At 44.3% G+C, this 23,278-nt stretch overlaps 1 protein-coding gene across 4 annotated transcripts in view; it reads right to left on the bottom strand.

The window, feature by feature from the left end:
* Positions 1-23,278, bottom strand: part of EPN3 (epsin 3) — a 44,436-nt gene that overhangs the window by 15,465 nt on the left and 5,693 nt on the right. For all 4 annotated transcript variants that reach the window (XM_054975244.1, XM_054975245.1, XM_054975246.1 and 1 more), the window contains 2 exons: positions 18,946-19,666; positions 14,487-14,605 (listed from right to left, as the gene is read on the bottom strand). In XM_054975244.1, coding sequence (XP_054831219.1) covers positions 14,487-14,605; positions 18,946-19,528 — 702 coding nt within the window. In that variant the 5' untranslated portion in view covers positions 19,529-19,666. The remainder of the gene's footprint in view (positions 1-14,486; positions 14,606-18,945; positions 19,667-23,278) is intronic.

A 23,278-nucleotide genomic window follows, 5' to 3' on the forward strand; every position in this document is an offset into this window, starting at 1 on the left:
TAGGTTCAGGCCCTTCTGTCCAGCTGGCTGCATTGCAGTTCCTTTCTACTGCCTCTGAAATCACAAATCACAGCTCTCCTTCCACCAGATGCTTTGTGATTTCAGGGAATATTTTCTGGCACAGCAGGTAAGGACTTGGAATCAACACTAATGATCAGTGTCTAATGCCAACACAAGGATTCACTAGTTCAGGTTTCTTGTCTTCCAATTTTCCATTGGGTAGATTTACTTCTTAACAGATGAAGGCTGAAACGGCTTAGATATGACAGTAAGATTTGCTGTACAGCAAAATATAGTGGAGTGGTTTTGAATTAAACATAAGATTGCAAGGTGGGTTAGGGCCAGAGAGTACTAAAGACGGGCCAGAGAGTACTAAACTATTTGTTTTGTGCTTATGCTTCTTGCTTATAAAATAGATACATTTACACTCTTCCTGAACTTGTGATTTTTTTTTTATTGAAATAGGGAGGTTTTTCATGTTTCGTTTGTATTTGTATTAAACAAAAACAAAATTGTTGTGCCTTCTATTTATCTCTCATTCCAGTCTTGGCAAATTGTTAGATACATTTATCCATTTTCTTAGATACTACTAAAAGAGTTGCTTGGTGAGTTTTCTGGAAGGTGGTTCTTAATCATAACCATCAGAAAATCACATACCTAAACTTACTTCAAAAATAAGATAATTTTTTTAAAAAAACTTTTATCTGGCATTCTGATTTGCAAAGATTAGTTATATAGTAACTGGACAGGTACTGTAGGGTTGCCACCACCAGTTGATTCTTTATGGATTTCTATAATTTGAGAACTCTGCTCATATTATATTAAAAAAATGGGAAGAGACAATCCGTGGGTGCAAGGGAAAGCAAATTAGTTGAGCATCAAATAATTTCTGTTGCATAGAAAACTCATGATGGATCATTTGCCCAATTTACTTGTGAAAAGGCAAATTGTGTGTGTAATGAAATGTCACGCCTTCAGTTTCATATGTGGAAAAACAAAAGGAAGGCTTTTGAAGATGATTACTACAAGTGTGTGTGTGTTGTTGTGTGTGTGTTGAAGAAGAAGGATACTGTTGGTTACATAGTAGAAAAAAACTAGAATTCGTAAGTGTTACATTATTTGTTGTATCAGCCTGAAAAAATTAAAATTGCTGTGTAAGAAAATAAAGGGTTGGGAGAACTGCCATTAGGCATTCCTGACTTGCTTTCCAACTCTAATAATTAAGGCAATTAGAAGGATACGACTGTCTCCATGATTATAATGTGGCTGTAATCAACCCTTTAATGTCCCATATGCTTTGCTTCTCTAATACACTGGATGAAAGGATTGTCCACAATTTGCCAGGTTAAAAGCTTAAATCCAAGTCATTGCTGATCTTTCCTGGCTTTCACCACTCCTTGACATCTTCCCTATTATATGTCCAGGTTTAGAACTGCAGCAATGACTGCCCAATTTGACAAGGAAAAAAAACGGTTCCATGAAATGGTTTTCGTGGCTGAGGGGAATTCACTCTACTATAAAATGGGCATGGTCTTAGCCAATAGGCAATGTGGGCAACTGCCCCAGGCTCCATGCCAGGAGGGGCCCTAACCCCTCCACAGCCCCTTCCCCACCCCAAGTTAGGAGGAAAAGACAAGACTCCTGCCACCACCTGAGTCCACCTTATGTGGGGCTTGGGAGCTGGCTTCTAGTGACAGAGGATTCACATGGCATATGAAAGAAAATATATCCCACTGTAACATGTATCTTGTTAAGGATGTGCATGTTAGGTACATGTGTATGAGATGTCATATCCAGACTCATTATAGGTGAAACCATACTGTGGCTGGAGCAAGAGGTCTAGCCTCTCCTCATTTGCTCACAGAACTGCTTACATTGCACTGAAGGAGTGGAGAGACTGAAGTTAACATAAGAGCAGGGCTCATTTCAAGGCGGAACGCGCCGGAACACAGTTCCGGCAGTTCCCCAAAGAAGTCACATGTCAGGTGGCTCCGCCCACCTGACTCAGCTATTTTGGGCCCGTTTTGTCCTGGATTGGGGCTCAAACGGCCCGGATCGGGCCTCTGATGGGTGGTGGATCACACTCCTGCTCAACAGTGGCCTGATCCTGACCATTTTGGGTCCCTTTTCGGCCATTTTCAGCCCCTTTTTCTATTTTGGGCCCAATTTCGGCCCTGAATGGCTAGGATTGGGTCCAAACCAGCCAGGATAGATGTCAGGAGGTGTGGCATATGCAAATCAGTTATGCCATCGACACATTTCCGGTGATGTCAAGGGGCATGGCATATGCTAATGTGTTATGCTAATGAGTTATGCTAATGAGTTCCTCCAGCTCTTTTTCTACAAAATGACCCCTGCATAAGAGTAAAATAAGAGCCAATGTGGTATAATGGCTGGGACACTGGATCAGGACTGGGGGACAGGGGTTCAGATTCCTGCTTAGTCATAACACTTACTGGCTGATCGTGTGCCAGCAATCATCTATAAACCTATAGTATACTACAGGGTTATTATGAGGATAAAATGGACAAACTATATAGGTGCTACCCTGAGTCCCTTAGAAGTAATGAAAATATAATATACACTTTGCTTGATTCTTGTAGCCCTGAGGTTTGTCTAATCAATGTGCACACAGTGGTGAGAGAGGAGGCAGCAACCCTCCCCCCCCCCCCCGCCCCCAGGCTTCACTGGGAAGTCTTTTGCTCTGTTTTAGAACTGTTTAGTTAGTACTTCTCTGACAGCCGGAATGCACAGATGGCATCTGATTTATCCAACCATAAGGGCACACTGTAGGCATAATTCAGTGAGGCTTCAGAAGTCCTGAGTAAGGAAACAGGGAAAGACAATTTCTCCACATGACAGAGAATGCCCAGGTAGGTAGGAGTCCTGCCACCTTCCATTGCCCATGACAGACTGCGAAGAAGGCTCCTAGTTCTCCCTCCACCTCCTGACTTCTCTGCAGCTGTGAAAATGTTGGTAGCTAAAAAAAAAAAACCCGCCCTTGTTCTAAATACTCTTCCCATTTTAACTGCACACAAATCGGCATTTGCAATTGCACAATTGTCCTGTATCTATCTGGATTTTGCAAAGCTGCTTTAATTACCATGCTAAAGTTTGCAGGTATAAATTCACAACAATGGTGGTCTACATACATTAAAGAAATACCTGGTTATAAGAGAAAATTGTGTTGTTTTTTTTGAGTCCCTAAAATCAGCTTGCTTTCCCATGGACCCAACTCACTTTCTCTTCAGCCACGTGGCAACTGCAGGGAATGTCATTTTAAGTCTGTGGAAGCCTGATTCAGCTCAGGACTATGGTGCAAGGGGAGGAGGGACTCCATCATTCCCCATGGCACCATCTTCCAAGTTTGGACCTGCACCACACAATGGGGGATACTCCTATACCTATCTGAGGGGCTAAATTACGTCTAGGGTTGCCAGGTCCTCCCACCCCCAGAGTAGGAGGTGGGAGACACGGCACTCACCTTTCCTCCACTCTTTGCGGAGGCAAAAAGCACATGCACGCTCCCAGCCTGCGCAATATTAATTCTGGGATGTGACGTCATTGTGCAGGCCGTGGGCCACCCTTGGAGTGCTCTCGTGCGCCGCTGGGGCCTGAATCGGGCCTGGTTCGGGCCTGATCCGAGCCAAATCAGGCCCAATCCAGGCTCAATTAGGCACAGATCGGGCCAATTCATCCCAAGTTGGGCCACTGTGGAGCACAGGAGTGCTGCTATGCTCTGCAGTGGCCTGATTTGGGCCGATTCAGGCCCAATCCAGGCCAAAATGGGCCCAATTCAACCCAGATTGGGCTGCTGCAGAGCGCAGGAGTGCTGCTGTGCTCCACAGTGGCCTAATCCGAGGCAATTCAGACCTGATCTGAGCCGATTCAGCCCTGATTCGGGTCTAGGAGCACACCCTGGGAGGTGGGTTCCCCCTGCCAGCCAGGTAAGCAGGGCAGGGGGTTGGAGGGTGGGAGCAGGGGATCCCCTGCCCCTAGCAGGGTACTGGCAACCCTAATTATAGCACATGCATCTTTTCAAAAGAAAACAACTTGTAAAACTTGAAGATCTGCCTAAGGGAATATACAGAAAGTCTTCTGGCAAACCAATATTTGTTTGTTTATTTATTTATAATCTAATTTTCTCACTGAGATTCAAGGCAGATTACACAGTATAAGTCAATGTGATCAACAACTGGGACATTCTATAAACAATACACGAGGGTCTGCATTGCAGATATTTGAAAAAGAAGCATAAAATTTGAATACATGAATACAGAGGTGAAACATGGGTGAAACAAAATGTAAGTAATTGGATGTGACATATTAAACAGGGCAGAAACTACCCTATAGGAGCACATCTACATCAGCAGACAGTACTCACTAGTATAGTCTACAGTCCATGTCCCTTTACCAACGCATCTCTCTGAATCATTTCCTTATAGCACAGCCCTCCTTCCTGAATAAAAAGAGCCCTCCTTAATAAATCAGTTTTGCATGGTTTACAGAAAGCTAAGAGAGTGGGAGCTTTCCTGACCTCTTCAGGCAGGCCATTCCATAAGGTGAGAGGCCACGAGCAGGACCAGCATGCCCACTGAGGCCAGGCCAGTAGCCGCCTCAAGCACTAAGGCACTGAGGGGGTGCCGGAGGGGGCGCCGGGGGCGGGAGTGCGCACCACGGAGCTCAATTGCCCCATGCTGCTGCACCCAGCCAGGAGCTCTGTGCTGCTGCCACCACCACCGGCACACAGCTGCAGGCCAGGCGCAGCAGGCAGCCGTGGTGGCGTGCAGAGCAACTCAGCTGGAAGGAGGATGCATGCACGCTGCCCTGGCCACCTGCAGGTGGTAGCAGTGTGGGATAGCTGAGCAAGCAGCCTCCCAGCCCTCCAGCTCAGTTGCTCTGTGCTGCTGCTGCTGCCGCCCCCACCGCCAGCACACAGCTGCGGGCCAGGTACAGCAGGTGGCCAGGGCAGTGTGGGGCAACTGAACAGGAGGGCTGGGAGGCCACCCGTGTGCTGTCCCGGCCCCGCGTGATGACGTCACACGCAGTGATGTCATCACGCAGTCTGGGTGCGCACGCGCACATCAACACCCCTGAAGCTGCCTCAGGCACCAGAAACGCTGGTGCCGGCCCTGGCCACAAGAGAGAATTTGCTAGTACGATATCAATATCTGTTCAAATTAAAATATGAATTTAATAATCTTCATTCACAACAAGCAGAATTCCTCATCACATTGCTTGGGAAGAGTGGAGAAAGATGGAAAGCTCCTGCACTATCACCCAAAACAACAGAAGGAAAAAAGCACCATCCATGGCATTGCTGGTGTTGTACTGTATTCAGAAACACATGAGAGATCAATGCCATATTTCATACAAAACAGCAGGGCTTCTTTTTCAGCAGGAATGCAGCAGAACAGAGTTCCGGAACCTCTTGAAAATGGTCACATGGCTGGTGGCCCCGCCCCCTGATCTCCAGACAGAGGGGAGTTTAGATTGCCCTACGTGCTGCTCCATGTGACCATTTTCTCCAAGGGCAACCCACTGAGTTCCACCACCTATTTACCAGGAAAAAAAGCCCTGCAAAACAGTAAAGAGTCCTGTAGCACCTTTAAGACTAACCAACTTTATTGCAGCATAAGCTTTTAAGAACCACAGCTCTCTTTGTCAAATGCATCTGCTGAAGAAAGCTGTGTTTCTCAAAAGCTTATGCTACAGTAAAGTTGGTTAGTCTTAAAGGTGCTGCTGGACTCTTTACTATTTTGCTACTACAGACTAACATGACTAACTCCTCTGGATATATTTCATACATTTTTTTCTGAATTATATTCACAGTAAGAAAAGGTAAAGGCTATGGATATTGATGCTTTCCTAGATAAAGTCCAGCTGTCAACTGTTTCAAAGGTACAAAAGCCCTTGCTGGCAACCCTAATTTCAATAAAATCTAGTAAAGCCTTGGGACCGGATGGGTACACTATAGAGTGGTATAAATCCCTTAGTGATGATTTCATCTCTATTCTGCATAAATTAGCCAGTAAAATAACTAATTCAACCACACGTCCAGCAATCATATGCAAGGCCTGTAGTTCCTAGCCTTGGCAGGTGCCCGTTTATGGCAGGCAAACTCCTGGCAATTTATGCCTCTGCCCGCTGACTGACAGCTCATCGGTGAGAGAGGCCAACCAGGGACACGATCACAACCTTGGCAGCCGATGTCATCTCTGGAGATTTTGGGGGTGGAACCTGGAGATGGCATGGTTTGGGGAGGGGAGGGACCTCAGTGGGGTATAATGCTATAGTATCCACCTTCCCATAACAGCCATTTTCTCCAAGGGAACTAATCTCTGTGACCTAGAAATTAGTCATAATTCCAGGAGATCTCCAGACACGACCTGGAGGTTGGCAACCCAATTTCACTTCCAGCACTGCTCAGAAGTGATGACGTTGCACCGGGGCTGATTCTTAAACGCTTTGCCCAAAACCTAGCATATATGCATGCACCACTAAGTTCCTGTCACCTCCCACCACCCCTGCACCACTGCCACTGGGGACCTGGCAACCTTAGTAGTTCCCCCTTATTCATAAGCCTGGCAAAGATTCCTTACACTGTAGCAACTACAGATTTATTTTACTCAATGCAGAAATTTAAAAATTTCCACCAATATTGTCTAAATGCATCACAGTGCAGATTACCTGAAGCTACTAATCGTTGTCATGGCAATTAGCCAGGAGGAGCCTTCTCCGTGCCCAGCGTTGTCACTGGATGGGGAGAAGGCTTTTGATAGGCTGCACTGTAAGTATCTGCACCCCGTTTTATACAAAATGGGAGTGCCCAAAGAAGTTATAAAAGGGATAAACATTTTGGACAAGATCCAAAGGCATAGGTGATTACTAATGGACTTTGTTTTCCAATCTCTTCTGTAGCCTACCCCCCTCCTCCTTTTTGTTTTAACTTTGGAACCTCTGGCATGTGCTCTTTGTCTGATATCTTATGCCTAATATCATAGGCATAAAAGTTCAGGACCAGGACATCAAATTAGCTCTTCATTCTGATAATATTTCTTGGTCAGACAGAATCTCTTGTCCCCCGACTAATTAACTGATAAATATGGAAAAATCTCAGGGTATAAAAACAACTGGGAAAAATCTACAGCCATACCAATCAGTCAAGCTCAAATTAATTGCTCCTTGAAAGACTGGCCTTGCCTATGGAATATAGGGCATTTTAAATATCAGGGGGGTTTGATGCCAAGAAATATTAGGGACATTGAAACCATAAAGCTTACTTCTCTTCTAAAACAAATTAATGATGACCTTAGATGGAAAGCATTAACTATATGCTGGGGGGAAATCAACGTATTAAAAAGGAACATTATTCCACATTTAAACTATATAATCTGGGCGTTTCCAGTTTACATTCCACAGAAATTTTTCCACCATATAGATTCCACATTTTGTCCTTTTATATGGGGATCAGGCAAACTATGACATACAGCATGGTTTTTTTTAAAAAACCTGCAATACAGGAAAGTTTGGTCTCCCCAGCCTTAAAATATACTACAATGTATTTCTAGAGTCACAGATGAAGTTCTGGAGTGACCAAAAATCAGCAAAGAAAGAATGGCTTGAATGATCTAGACTTGAAATTCAACTAGTTTACCCCATACAAGGACAGAAAGCAATAGGTTCACAATATCTTAGAAACCCAACCATATATTCTCCCACTCTAATGGCTGTTTGCCATGAAAACCCCACCAGGAGTCGCCATACGTCAGCTATGACTTGAGGGTACTTTCTACCACTGCCAGTGTCTGTTAGGAAGTTATGGAGGGATTTGAGTTTATCTTTAGGCTCAATCAAGCTTTATGCTTTGACCCATATTCTTATGGAGACCTTACATTATAGACAGTGTTAAGACAGCAAAGTAACATTATTTGGAATGCCTGTGCTGAACTTGGGCTTATGACACTAACGTAATTACTGGACAGCCGTGACAGATTTAACACTTTGAGAAGCTTCAGATAGAATTTCACCAGCTCCCATTAGAATTCTGCCAATACTTACAATTAAAACACTGCTTAGATGCCAAATTTAGCCCTGATGCCTTAGCTGCATCAGAGTTTCCAGAATAATTATCCTTTTGAATTCAGTGCAATCACAAACATTTTATATTCCTCCCTCTGCTCAGAACTGAGACCTGTACTCGATGAGCTATGGCTAAAGTGAAATGTAGAAGCGGGGCTGCAAGTACTATAGTGGAGTTCTATTAAAGCTACCAAATCTTTGGACCTGAGATTAAAATTTACACACACACACACACACACACACACACAATAATTATGCAAGCTCCCTGGAAAGCAGATAGGTGCTACAAATTTGGTCTGATGGACTACAGTAATTGCTGGAGGTGTGCTGCACCCGCAGGGACATTTGTCTCATATGTTATGTTACAGACTTGCCTTGTCACTGCATCATTCTGGTGAGAGGCAGTGAAACAAATTAACTTTGTTCAGGAGCCGGACTCATTTTTTCACTTCTCAGCTATTAATCTACTCTTAAGCAGGTTTTTTTTTTCAGCTGGAACATGGCAGAACGGAGTTCCGGAACCTCTTGAAAATGGTCACATGGCTGGTGGCCCCGCCCCCTGATCTCCAGACAGAGGGAAGTTTAGATTGCCTTCCAGTGCGGAAGGCAATCTAAACTCCCCTCTGTCTGGAGATCAGGGGGCGGGGCCACCAGCCATGTGACCATTTTCTCCAAGGGCAACCCAGTAAGTTCCACCACCTCTTTTCCCAGAAAAAAAGCCCTGCTCTTAAGCCATATGCCTTGTATCTGGGAACACTGATTGGACCAGAAACTCTGGATTCTAAGGGCTACTGATATTGTCAGACATCCCATTCTGCAATACTGAAAGCTGTATATCACATATAGAAACATAGACGGAAGAACTACTAGGTCTCGCAGTGAAGGAAGAAATAGCATTTAGTAGACAGGACACAGAAATGAAATACAGTGAATTTTTAGACCTCTATGAAACATGATATAAAACTTATTTTATCTGTTTAGATAAGGTTTGCTCTCCCCTTTGCTGCTTTTATGCTGTATTTCTTTTTTTTCTTTCTTTCATTTCCCCACCTTCTCCTTCCACTTTCCCCCCTCCCTTCTGTTTAGGGCTAGGAAAAGAGGCCACATTTATGAGAGGGAAAGTTTTTTTAATAGTAAGTGTTGTGTAATATATATTTAAAAAACAATAACCTTTAATTAAAAAAGAAAGAGACTGACGTACGATCACAAATGGTCATACACAGACTGAACAATTCCTTCTTCCACCCTAGAACCTGGCTTGCCCTAACAATCCTAAGCATTTTTGTTTAGAAACAAATTATCATTTCGGAGAGTCATTGTGCCACAAACGTTGCTCAATGAACAATTATCATTCTTCTAATCAATGAAATTAATTTGACATGCAAATAACAGATGAGTTATCAGATTTCCTTCCATCAAATGAATCTGATAGCACTCCTTACCAAAAATACAATTTCATAAAACTTTTCTATATCTCGGTACTCAAGAGTCTGTAAGTCAACTCTTATAAGCATTTCATCTTTCTCTCTACCAGATTCATTTTCATTGCTCTCCAGCTTTTTAACGTTCCAGATCTTATAGCTGAGCTAGTGCTCTCACCTAGCTAATACCTCGGTAAGCTTCTTCCTAAGACTTTGGCTCAGTCTTCTCAGATGAATTTAATGAATCATTTGTTAGATGACTCACCAATCAATGCTACAGATTGAACAAGCAGGCCTGGAAGATCCTGCCACAAGGACATCAAGGCCCAAATAACGACAGGTGAAGACAGATGGACATTTTAAGCACCGGTGGAAGCATGTTCTGAACTTGTTGTCCTAATAAACAAATGCATTGGAACGTGGCAAATGGGTATGAAAATCACTTTACAATGTCTGTCTGTCTGTCTTCATCCTGTGTTTTGGTTTCTTTTACCTTTGAGCGTTATCTCTGGGCTCCTTCCTGAACTTCACTCCCAGAATGCCTTATTGACAGAGCAGGTGTTTCCCAGCTTTTGAAGAAGCAATGCTGACAGACAGCTGGGATTTTGACATTGACAAATTTCTCCCACAGCACCTCTTGGTTTTCAGGTAACGTATAAGGCCTTTCCTCTAAGCAAGCAGACACGGGCCATATATCAATCAAACGCCACAGAGAAGCGCATTATATTAAAATGAAAAGCAATGATTGTGCATTACCCCATTTGATGGCTTCGCTTAAAACAGATGTAAATATCAGATTAGGTGTTATTTTCTAGGGCAAATATGTACAGATATATGTACAGTACAGATGCATCTGAGAGTGCACTCAAAACAAGATTGCACTAGAGGTACAATGTCCTCTTATGCAGGGCTTTTTTTCTGAGAAAAGAGGTGGTGGAACTCAGTGGGTTGCCCGTGGAGAAAATGGTCTCATGGCTGGTGGCCCCACCCCGATCTCCAGACAGAGGGGAGTTTAGATTGTCCTCCGTGCCGCTCGGCGGCGCGGAGGGCAATCTAAGCTCCCCTCTGTCTGGAGATCAGGGGGCGGGGCCACCAGCCATGTGACCATTTTCAAGAAGTTCCGGAACTCCGTTCCCCTGCATTTCCCCTGAAAAAAAGCCCTACTCTTATGTATCTGAGTGCACATGCCAAGTTGGCCTTCGACCCCTTTGCACTAGAAGCAAAAGACAAAACCCAAAGTGAGCCAGCTATGGAAATTATAATGCAGCTCCTCAAGGGACTAAGATAGAATATGGTTTCATCAATGAAGGTGCCCTTGAGGTACAACAGGAAGTATTACAGTATATATTTTATGTTAATTGAAGGAGGAATATCATGGTGAGATACTTCCAAATCAGAGATGAACCAAAATATGTAAGCCATGGAATGGAAACCCACAAGTCCTTGAACCGCTATTTCAAGGCTGAAACTGTCTTTCCTTTACAGCCTCTCCAATGTCCCCAACGTCCTTTGCGACAAGAACGGCAGTCCGAGTTAATCTCAGGTTGTGTTTCTGTGTGTAAATAAACATTTGAACTACCTGGAAAGGGAGAAGCAAATCTGCAGATAGGAAGTTCTCACATGGACAAAATGAACAAAGGACATGACTACTGTACTGCCTCTCGGGAAATTGTTGTCAAGTAAGCAAACCAAAAATAGCTTCAGATGTTCAAGTGCACTAAAAAAAAAATGTGAAGACACTTTTTCATTCAGCAGTTGGTGCTTTTGGTAATGCACAATGGGAAGCTTGTGCAGACAAATGGTACGTGCGATAGAAGCAGATCGAGCTTACAGCTAAATGGAGAAATGCTTGTGCATTTGGTCGGTGGTGCAGAGACGGAGTTATGCACTAAAAGTCATCAGTCTACCTTCCACAGAAAGCAAAATATTTAAATACATTCCTTTCTCATATGATATATGTGCATTCTTTTCTCAATATTGACTTGGGGATGCACCTTATCAAAAGTCAACAGGGGTCCACAACTATTTATGGTTTCTTTGGCCATGTTCTGTCCCTATTGCACTGCCTAGGGTTAACAGATTCTTCCTTAGCTGCTACAAAGTCAAGAAAAGAATTCTGGTTACATACCAAAGCATTAAAAGCTAAAGTAACAGAATCCGACATGTAAAACCAGGGGTACAATCTATTTAGCACCGATCATTACAATATCTTTATTTCTATACCTAAGAATATAGGTAGAGGGTACTGGATCAGACTAGTGGTCCATGTAGTCCAGCACCCCGCTTCACAGAGTGGTAGGTTTGCCATTCCCCAGTTGTTGGTAGGGAATCTCCTGCTACTAATGGGTGTTTCCTGCTGCCGCTCAGCTGGCTGGCAGAGGAAAAAATGGCAGGAAAGGGAGGGGCATCAGCAGTGTTCTGATATCCTGAAGTGACATCAGCATATCACCAGGGGATGCCAGGGAAGCTCTGGTATTTGGACAACACACTATGGTTTAACCATAGAGTTCTGCTCAAATACCAGAACATCCCTGGCTCCCCCTGCAATGCTCTGATATCACTTCCAGGAGCACAAGGAGTGATGTCAGCATGCCAATGACAACATAACAATATGCCTACAAGCCCCTCACAACCTGGTAGAACCCCCATCTCCTGTTTATTGCTGGGGGACCTGGCAACCCTGGACCGTCAAACAAACAGGGCATAGAGGCCAAGGCCCTCCCTTGCTGCTGTCTCACAGCACTGGTATTCAGAGGTTTGCTGCCTGTATATACTGAGGTTGTATGTGAGTTACTCCCGGGTTTGTCTGTCTCTGTCTCCTCTGCCATACCCACATACTCACACACACCAGTTTAGTTTTCCAGGATCCTTCAAAAACAAAAAAGGAGTCCTGAATATGTCTCAAACTAGATTCAATTATTTGCCTTAAAGATGAGTCTAAGGGACATTTATTATCAAGACAGCCATTAGGAAAGAAAAGTTTATGTGCGCTGTTGCTATGTCTACAAGAGCTTTATTGATTTACATCACACTGGTTGACCATCCCAAGGTCATCGGTTCACTTATACCTATACATCCAGAACATGAAAGCTAAATTAACAAAGCTATAAATTGCCATCATGTTCGCATCCACACAGAGATTTTCCCTTGCATGGGCAGTGAAAAGGTAAACCGAAATGCCTACACAATGTTGTGTCCAATTTGGGAAAAACTCACCTAGCTCCTGTTGTTTTCTCCTTCCAGCCAGAGAAAATAAAAACTTCATTTTCTCCACTTCAAAGAAGGAATTGTTTGGTGGCTGCAGGAGGGATATCCACATTTGGATGTTCCAACCACAGCCACGGGGGGGGGGGGGCGCTGCTAAGAACCACTTTCAAAATTTTGCTGAGGAGTTTGCTACTGGATGATCTCCCCATCTTTAAATGTCTTTTTTTCCCATTGCCCTGCTGAGCTATGCTGTAGCCTTACAAACTGGGAAAGCTGTGGTGGTGGTGGTGGGGGGGGTGCTATGGGGTGCCATGGCAAATACATCTGCATCTGTGCTTTTGCATAAGCATGACAGAGGAAATAAGGAGTGGAAGTAGAGTTGGTTATTAACTTCCCGATGGGGGCTGGAGTTCTCTCAGAATTAGAAATAAGCTCCAGACGACAGAAATCAATTCTCCTGAAGAAAATGGCTGCTCTGGAGGGTAGACTCTAGAGATGAGCACGAACAGGAAAAAAACGAACACGATGTTCGTTGTTCGTTGCCATCCAGAAACAGGGATTCATGAACATCAACGACCATGACCTGTTCACAAACATGTTTGAAGTTGGAGGTTCATCAGAGCCAGAATGGCCCCCTTGGGACTTAACTGAACTTGAGCCAGAAGAGGCATGATCCATGGATCTCCCCCTTTCCTGTCATTTTCTCTTCACAGTGGCAAAAACTGGACTGTCTGCTGGAAGCTACTTTGAGGGGTTACAAGCCAGAAGGAGTTCAGACAGAGTTCAGACAGTCCATGCCTACGTTGCCAAGGGAATTGACTGAAAGGCGCCAGACTGTCTGGTTTTACGAACGGCTGACAAACACCATGAACAGGGCTTGGAATGAACACATGTTCGCTGGGAATGGGACCTCACAAACAGCTTGCTCACGAACAGCGGATTGGGCTGTTCGTGGCTTTTTTTTGTTCGTATTGCTGTTCGTGCCCATCTCTACTGGACTCTATGGCATCATACCCTGCTGAAGTCCTCCCCAAACCTCACCCTCCCCAGGCTCCATCCCCAAATCTCCAGGAATTTCCCAACCTGAAGGTAGCAACCGTAGGGTAAGGAAAGCAGGAACAGGGAGTAGGGCAAGAATGGGGTGTGTGGATGCCATTCCTGCCTATTCCCATCCTGCATAGAGACTCTCTACACGAGACTTCTTACATGAGGAAGCTCAAGTGAAGGGAAACGCAATGTTAGCCAGGAAGCTGAGCTTTAAAAGACAGGTCGGAAGGCTCTCTCAATTTCCCCTCTATACAGAGCCAGCAAAGATTGCTCCTCAGGGGGTTTATTTCCTCCTAGCCTCCCAGAAGGAGAGGTGAAACTGACAGAGCCTGCGTCGGGGGGGGGGGGGGGTGAATTGAAAATAAACAAACCCCCTGAGGAGCGATCTTTGCTGGCTCTGTAGAGAGAGGAAATTGAGAGAGCCCTCCGACCTGTCTTTTAAAAAATCAGCTTCCTGGTTAACATTGCGTCTCCCTTCACTTGAGCATCCTCGTGTAACAGGTCTCATGTAGAGAGACTCTTACTGCTGTTGTAGCAGGGGCATTTTTTTGCATTCACATGTAGATGCCACCCAAATCATGGTCTCCTAAGTTGTTGAGGCTTACAAGGAGCAGCCAACAGAAAATCAAGAGCACACTCAGCAATTGTGGCACTGAAAGCATCCAAAGGTCTGGGTCGGGCCTGATTTACTCTGGTGTCTCCTACAAAGGAAGAACACCCCAACATTACCTTTTCGGCTTCTTCTCGACTCATGGCCAGGGCAAGCTGCAGCTGAAGCTCTTCTTCTCCTGTAGTCTGTGGTCTTGCCTGTTCTAGGTCAGAGCTGAACCGAGGAGACGAGGAAGAGGCTGAGATATAAAGGGCAAAGTGATTAAAATGGCAGTCAACCTACTCAGTTCAAATTCCCACTCAGTCATGAAGCTAGTCTCTCTCGGCCTAATTTACCTCACAGGACTGCTGTGAGGATAAAATGGGGGGATGGGGGTGGAAACACAACGTAGGAGGAGAGAACCAAGCATGGTATCCTGAGCTCCTTAGAGAAGACAGATAGATCCAACAGTTTCTGGATGTGATATTTTGCTAGAAAAGATTCATTCTATGTCAGTGGCTATTCTGATTCTTCCCCAGCCTACCTATTACATGTTCATTTCATTTGATACACCTCACTTTTAGATTTAATACAAGGCTTAAAAGTAAAGTCTGGACTCAGTGTGGTATTATAACTATTTATAGTTATTTATGTATTTATATCCCATTTTTCCTTCACACAAGTGTCTCAAGGAGGCTTATATAATATATACCAACAGGCATATGCGCAATTACCAATACAATTTTTAAAACAACTGGAAAAGAAGAGATCTTGAAGGACATTATGCTTCCAACCTTTGATGGTGTTCAGTTGGCTCTGGCTGACTCAGTAAATACCCTAAGGGTTATGCTACACCCAGTTCCATTGCTAGAGAAACAAGTAAATGAAGCTGCAAAAAAGACTTTCTCCCAACTCAGACTAGCCTGGAACATAGCTCTTTACCTTGAAACAGCCGATCTGGCCGCTTGGATTCATGGCACAGTAACATCAAGACTAGACTACTGTAATGAACTCTACATAGGTCTCCCCTCAAAGCTGAATCAGAGACTCCAGCTGGAGCAGAACGTTGCAATTTTTTAACTCTCAGGAGTTTGATGGAGCATTCATTACAATCCCATTCTGCAGTTACTCCATTCGCTTCTCATCAGTTACCAGACTCAATTCAAGGTCATGATGACTATCACGTTCAAAGCCCTTCATGGCCTCCCCCTCCCCCATATTTGTGTTACCGCTTTTCTCCCCATGTTCCACCATGGTTCAGCCATCTGGACAAGGCCTTCTGCACATACCACCCTGCAGCTGGGCAAAATCAATAGCTGCCCACAGACATGCTTTCTCTGTGGTAGTCCCCACCTTATGGAATGGCCTGCCTGAGGAGATCAGGAAGGTTCCCACTGTCCTGGCTTTCCAGAAATTATACAAAACTAAATTATTCAGGAGGGTTTTCTACCTGGATGATTGTGCTGTGTCGTAAGAAGTAGCTCAAAGGGATGCATTAGTGGGGACAGGGACTATACACCACTCTGTTGGATGCTGGTTGCTGATACAGACTTATGCTTACTAGGGAGCTTTCCACATTGCTAAACATGCTATTTAAACTAGTTAAACTTTGTTTCAGAAAAATTTCATCTCAGTGCTTGGCTTTATCATTGTTTTTCAAATTTTCTGCTACCATAACATTGCATCTCTTTCACTGAACACCCTAACTGTTGTTCATCATTGTACTTTGCTCAGTGAATGTCCTGTTGATTAGATTATATTGTATTTTCTCCTTCACTTTGGGTATGCTAGAACAATGGGGGAGTTTTTAAAAGTTTAAATTGCCCTTGGCGAAAATGATCACATGGCTGGTGGCCCCACCCCCTGATCTCCAGACAAAGAGAAGTTTAGATTGTCCTCTGTGCCGCTCCAGTGGTGCAGAGGGCAATCTAAACTCCCCTCTGCCTGGAGATCAGGGGGCGGGGCCACCAGCCATGTGACCATTTTCAAGAAGTTCCAGAACTCAGTTCCACCGCGTTCCAGCTGAAAAAAAGCCCTGTTCAGAATAATGATGTTTTGCAAGAGCTCCTGAAGGCTGCAAGGAAAGATTATTTCCTGACCTCTTAAGGAAGACTGTTTTAAAGAAGAGAGGCTACTACAGAAAAGGCCCATCAACACTCCAAAGCAGACCTTACAACCCTGGGAAGTATAAAAGCCTGCAAAACTGTTGAATGAAAGGCAGATGTCACACAGATGTAAACTGGGACATCTCCACCACCAGCAGGCAACCTGGGCAAGCGCCCAGTGGATGCACTTCCAGAAGGTGCAATGACTTCACTTCCTCAAGTGACATCAATGGACCAGCAGCAGGCATGCTCCCTTGCTTCACAGGGGCCCATTTTGTCCTCAAATGAGCTGAATTGGCCCCGAGCAAAGCACAGGAGCATGTCTGCTATTGGCGCAATGACATCACTTCCTGGAAAATCTACCTGCTGGTAACTGCTGGGTCCTCCCCCTCCCTCTGAGAGAGCATAGGGACCTAGCAACCCTATAAAGGGTATAGGGACCGGGCAACCCTAGAGATACTATCTCTTAAGTATGTAGATCCCAGGTCATGAAGGGTTTTAGAGGTTAAAATCAGCACCTTAAATTGATCCCAATAACAAATAAATTGTCTATGAAAGAGTCTAAGAACAGGTGTTATGTGTTCATACATCAGCTTGCTCCAGGCAAAAGCCAGTTGCTGCATTTTGCACCAACTGGAGGTTTATTTTTATGTATTTATTTTACTTCATTTAGATCCCACCATTTTTCCTATTGGGGACCCAAATTCTTCTTTCCTACATTTTTTTCCTCACCACCAAGTTAGGTTAGGCTATGAATATGTTACTGACCCAAGATTCCATGGCAGAGTGGGAAATTGAATGTGGTTCTCCCACATCCTAGTCCGTCACTCTAGCCACTACACCACACACAGTTGTTTGAAAATATTGGACTATGGTTTGGAAGAATGGAGATCAGGCCCTTGTTCAGTCAAAAAGCTGACTAAATTAGCTTGGGCCAGTCATTCTCTTTCATATTCACTACTTTACAGAGTCGTTGTGAGCAGGGCTCATTTTGAGGGGGAACGCATAGGAACACAGTTCCAGTAGTTCCATATCAGGTGGCCCTGCCCACCTGACTCTCAGCCATTTTGGGCCTGTTTTGGCCTGGATTGGGGCCAAAATGGCCTGGATCGGGACTCTGATGGGTAGTGGACCACTCTCCCACTCAGCAGCGGCCCGATCCTGAGCATTTTGGGCCCCTTTTTGGCCATTTTGGGCCCAATTTCAGCCCTGAATGGCCAGGATTGGGTCCAAAACAGCCAGGATAGATGATGTCAGGGGGTGTGGCATATGCAAATCAGTTATGCTAATGGCATGCTTCCAGTGATGGCAAGGGGCATGGCATATGCTAATGAGTTATGCTAATGAGTTCCTCCAGCAATTTTTCTACAAAATGACACCTGGTTGTGAGGAAGACAAACATATATAACCCTTGGAGGAAGGACAAGATAAGAATGTGTAGGTAAATAGTTCTTCTATGAAGGGACTTCTTAACAGAGAATGCTGAGTATCCCATCAAACTACAATACCCATTATTGGGGAGAGGCATGAAGCAGATAAAATTCATATAAAACGAATACATGTTTGCAATGTGGATATGGCAATCACAACCCCAAATGAACATTTTGAGTCTAAAAACTTAAGGCACAACCTCAGCAGCTAGCAACACTTCCAAGGACTGGAATCCTCTAACATAAACAAGCCCTTGGTGTTTTGTGATCACATGAATGCACTGCTTTCTTATCAGTTCATAATAATGTGAAGACACCGAGTGAAAACAAATGAGAGAGAACTGTTAGAGACTGAAGGCCAAATTGCACATTAAGTGGTGATTTCTCAACCTAGGCTTTAATCTTAAAAAGCCGCAAGGGGGTGAGTGTGATTTGGATAGGGGTCACACAGTGCTGGGACAGAGGGAGGCGAGTTAAACTTCCCCTATGTCATTTTCTGAAGATGGTACACACTTTTTAAAACTACACAGCAGCCAATTGCCAAAATATGTAGGCAAAGCTTAAAAATTGGTGTGTTAAATCACCGCAAGTGAAGGAGGAGAGAGATGGAATAGAGAAGGGATAAGCGCTCCTGCAGTCAGCACAGCTCAGTGTATCTCCGTAGACCCACTTTGACACTTGCCTGTTCCACCAACCTATTTGCCACCCAAAGGTTCCTTAAATTGTAACCTTTCGTTTCTCAATCTCTATTTGAATCTCTGGGAAAAAACAGGGTAACAAAAATATAGTGCGCTCTGCAAACAATTGTGGGGTGTTTTTTTTTTTTGCAATGCAACTAAAAATGCCATATTCACTGATTCTACTCCTTGAGATTTTCTTAGTATAAAATTTTTGCACAGTTCTATTCTAGGACTACCTACTTCCTTTTCCCCACACAGGAAACCAAGAACATTCACAAATTGTATTTGACTTGCAACCAGAATTCCAGTGGCAAAGATGCTGGCGAGAAATGCATGCAGTGAACCACTAGAGCCACCTACGTCCTGTCATGCGGTAATACTCACAGTTGAAGGAGGATGGAGAACCTCTTGATCTGCCATAGTCATCTCCGTACTGGGATGCTCGCCGTCCGTAGGAAAGCTGCTGGCTGTTGCTGCTGCTGCTGATACTCATGCCCTCAAGAGACATTCGCTCCTTGGTCTTCAGGGCATAGGTTCTCTCCTGCTTCAGCCTCTCCTCATCCTTCAGCAGGCTCATAACCTGCTTGACCTTTTCCCGGACATTGATACCCTGGTCCTTCCCATCACGGTCTATGTACTGGAACTCCTTTAAAGTCTGGATGGTGTACAAATTCTCCCGGCACTGATGTGCCACTTTCTCAGAGCCGGTTTTGATGAGGTAGTCCAGAAGAGTCAGTGCCTTGTAGACGTGACGCCAGTTCTTGCCGCTGTCATTCAGCCGCCTCCAGATCATACCCATGACCTCCGCAAATGCCACCGTGTTGAAGGTCAAGTCTGCAATCTCAGACATTAAGGAGCTAGGAGGCCCCCAAGGATCATTGGAAGTGGCCTCGCGCACTTTGATTTCAGCCTCGGAATAATTGTGCACAATGTTCTTTACCTGCCGACGCAAGGCAGAAGTAGTCATGGCTGAACCCTGATGGAAGTTGTCAACTTACAGTAAGGAATGAAGCAACGGAGGACAAATGGATAGGAACTCAGAGGGAGAACCAAAGCCCCAGCATCCTCAGTTAAAGGTCATTATCCTTTCAGCAAGTACTTTGATCTAGAAAACAAGTAAAGATAAATACTTTAAGGCTGTTGACTAATTTAAACATTTTAGCAGATTGACTGTATATAGTTAGCTGTGTCCAACTAGTGTATGTAAATCAAAATCTTAATTTACCCAGGTTGATTTCCCCCTTATCATCTTCTAAGTTGGTATTTTCTGTGATTGCCCCTCTAAAAGCTACTGCCACCACCACCAGAGGAAGACAGCTTGAGGCTACCATGAGTTAGTAACTGAATAGCAAGTACCTCTGGATGCATCCTTTAAGACTGCAGAGTTGGGTGCTGTTTGCTTTTAAACTAACTTGTTGAGTTGCAAATTGCCACTGGCTCTATTAAGAAACGTTACTGGATTATGCACTACTGAATACTATTTCACAGTAATAGAGGCAGCTGATCCACGCCAGTCTGAAGAGTTATGTGTTCAGTGGTTATCTTCAGTGGGAAATACAGTTTCAAACTGTGACCGTTTCCACAAGTCCTTAACATAGTGCAAGACTCATAGAATTCTGGCGGCTTTGTAGTATGATTTCCGACGTCAACTGCATGCAGGCAGTTATGAAGGTGCCACGAAAATGGCATCATGACAGGGTGACATCAGAAATCGTGGGACGAAGCCACCAGCATTCCGTGAGTCCTGCGCTATGTTAAGTATGTGTGGAAATGGCCTGTGATTTGAGCAATGGCTTTGAATGAAGTAGAAATGGAGAAGGGGAAGGGAACTGTCTTTGCAAACACCTAGTATCCCAGACTAGAACTGGAAACTTTGCTGAGGTATGTACATTGTTTACAAAACATAGACAGGACTTCTATTACAAGACAGTTCATCAGCTAGAAAATATTTAGAGATAACAGCCTGAATCCAGAAATCTACATATAAAAGTACGCATCTATGGGCACAGCACAGCCAATGAAGATAGGGGTGTGTATCACCATCCACACTGTGATATCCATCCAGGTTCCACGAGTTGATTGCATGCCTCTTTGGATGTGGAGAGAGTTGCTCACCCACATTTGAGATTTCCAGATGTGACATACAACATAGACCAGATTTCATAGGTTCTAGCTAACTAGTGAGGTTTTCTCTCTCAAAAGGCTGACAGTGGGTTACAATATGTTAAAAATAAATGCTGTCTAGAAGAATAGTGCATAAAATCCTGCAAAGCACAACAAAATTAGAACCATTTAAAAACATCTGTTTCATCATCATATTTTATTTATGAAGTACCTAAAATTAACCAGAGTTGTAGAATATAAATTCTAAAGAGACAAGTTTCTGGCCACAAACTCCAAACTTAAAATCGGCTGGTAGCATAAGAAAAGGGAGGGTGTGGACAGGTTGCACATGGCCCTTCAGTTACATGGCACACATATTCTTTGGGGACCTGCGTTAGTTGAGACCATCCAAATTCCACAAAGAAATCAGATTCCACATTCTTATTTCCGACTTCCCTTCTAAGCCATTTATCTTTCTTTCTCTGCATTATTGATACAGAAAAGGCAATACATAAGAAAGGCAGGCACATGAGAGGGAAAGATTTAGTGACCTTTTCCCATTCCATCTGGCCATGCCAATAAATACAGAGAGAAGGCCAACGATGCAACCCCACACTCACATAAGTATTGTGCTCTGGTTTCTCATTGTACCCAAAACCAGAATCCTGTTGAAATCAATAGGAAGTCCATTAGCATTATCTCAGCAACAAGGGCTGCCTATGACTCAGCAACGCTAAAGACAGGTGGTTCTAGTTCAGTGGATGGACAGCATAAGTGGTGCCACATCACTTAGTCATATAACAACAACAACAACAACTGTGCTTATATACCGCTCTTCGAGACAGATTAGTGCCTCGCCCAGAGCAGTGAACAAGTTAGTGTTATTATTATCCCCACAATTCAGCTGGGGAGCTGGGGCTGAGAAGAGTGGCTGACCCAAGGCCACCTACTGAGCTCATGGTAGTAGTGGGACTTGAACCAGTAGAGTGCTGATTCACAGCTGAACCACTTAACCACTGCGCTACACACATAGGCCCCAATTAATAGTAGATGTTCTATGCACGGTAGGTAGAGTTGCCACACTGGCAATCCAGAGACAATCCGCCTCCCCCTCCAAAAAAAGCTGCTGATGCAACCATGATGTGAAGGAAAAGAGGCAGTGCTCAGTTGCTAGGTAGATAAAGTGAATCTGAAGCAAGAGTCAAGGTAGGGGGAAGCTCTGTCAGCATTGGACAGTTACATAGATGGTAACTGGGAGACCACTGACATCAGTGGGCCACACAGTGCAATTCTGCTTCACTTACAGAATGCTGGTAAGGACCAGGGCTCATTTCGAGAGGAAACGCGCAGGAACGCAGTTCTGGCAATTCCCCAAAGAGATCACATGTCAGGTGGCCCTGCCCACCTGACCCTCGGCCATTTTGGGCCCATTTTCGCCTGAATTGGAGCCAAAACGGTCCGGATCGGGCCTGTGGCAGGTGGTGGGTCACTCTCCCACTCAGCAGTGTCCTGATCCTGACCATTTTGGGCCCCTTTTCGGCCATTTTCAGCCCACTTTTGCCATTTTGGGCCCAATTTTGGCCCTGAATGGCCAGGATTGGGTCCAAAACAGCCAGGATAGGTGATGTCAGGAGGCATATGCAAATTAGTTAAGTCAATGACACACTTCCGGTGATGGCAAGGAGTGTGGCATATGCTAATGAGTTATGCTAATGAGTTCCTCCAGCTCTTTTTCTATGAAATGACCCCTGGTAAGGACATGTGGTGTTCCCAAAAAAGTCGCTGAAAAAATGGAAGCCAAACAGCCCACAACCATTTTGCAAACGATGTCTGGATTCATGAGGAAAAGTTGCCCCCATTGGTGAGTGGGCCATCCCTTTAAGGGCATGTGGAAATGGCCCAAGTTACAACCATAAGAATGTACTAAAATCAAAACCATCCAGCATTATAAGCCGAATATATCCCATAAAACCCTAAAAAGGTAGAAGATAAAAACCCCTTTCATCTGCCACTTGAAAAATTATAAGACAGTCACTGGAAAAATACATTTTGGGAGGACATTCCATAACTGAGGCACCACTACAGAGAAGGCCCCATTCCTGTTCTATCTGATCTTCAAAAGCTGGATCAAAGCCTCTGTTAACAATTTCAACACCCAAGCAGGTTTGTACAGGAGAAGACATTGAGGTTTCTCAGTGACGAGGCTAATAATGGTGGAGAGGGGCTTCCTTGAAAAACAGTTTGCTCAGAGCTTACCTATCTTTTCCTGAAATATGCAGTCCCAGGGCCATGTTGAGTGTGCTCCAAAGTGCACTCTCAGTTCACATGAGCCCAACATGGCTGGCTAGCAGCCCTCATGAACTGATAGTTCATGCTAGAATATGCCCAAATCCTCTGCAATGCATATCATTACGTAAGCAGGTGTAGAAAAGACTTCTCTGAATGTGTACAGTTTTAAAAATGCTGCTGTAGTAAATCACCCAAACCACAAAGTAAGAAATAATCAAAATCCAAGCTCAAGAAAGAGTAGCACAGGGAAGGTAAACATTTCCAATCTGACCTGAAGGAGACTTTGTTCCTAACTCCATATATGGCAACAAATTATACCTTAAGG

The sequence above is a fragment of the Eublepharis macularius genome, chromosome 4 (genome assembly GCF_028583425.1).
Source record: "Eublepharis macularius isolate TG4126 chromosome 4, MPM_Emac_v1.0, whole genome shotgun sequence".
Classification (NCBI taxonomy): Eukaryota; Metazoa; Chordata; class Lepidosauria; order Squamata; family Eublepharidae; genus Eublepharis; species Eublepharis macularius.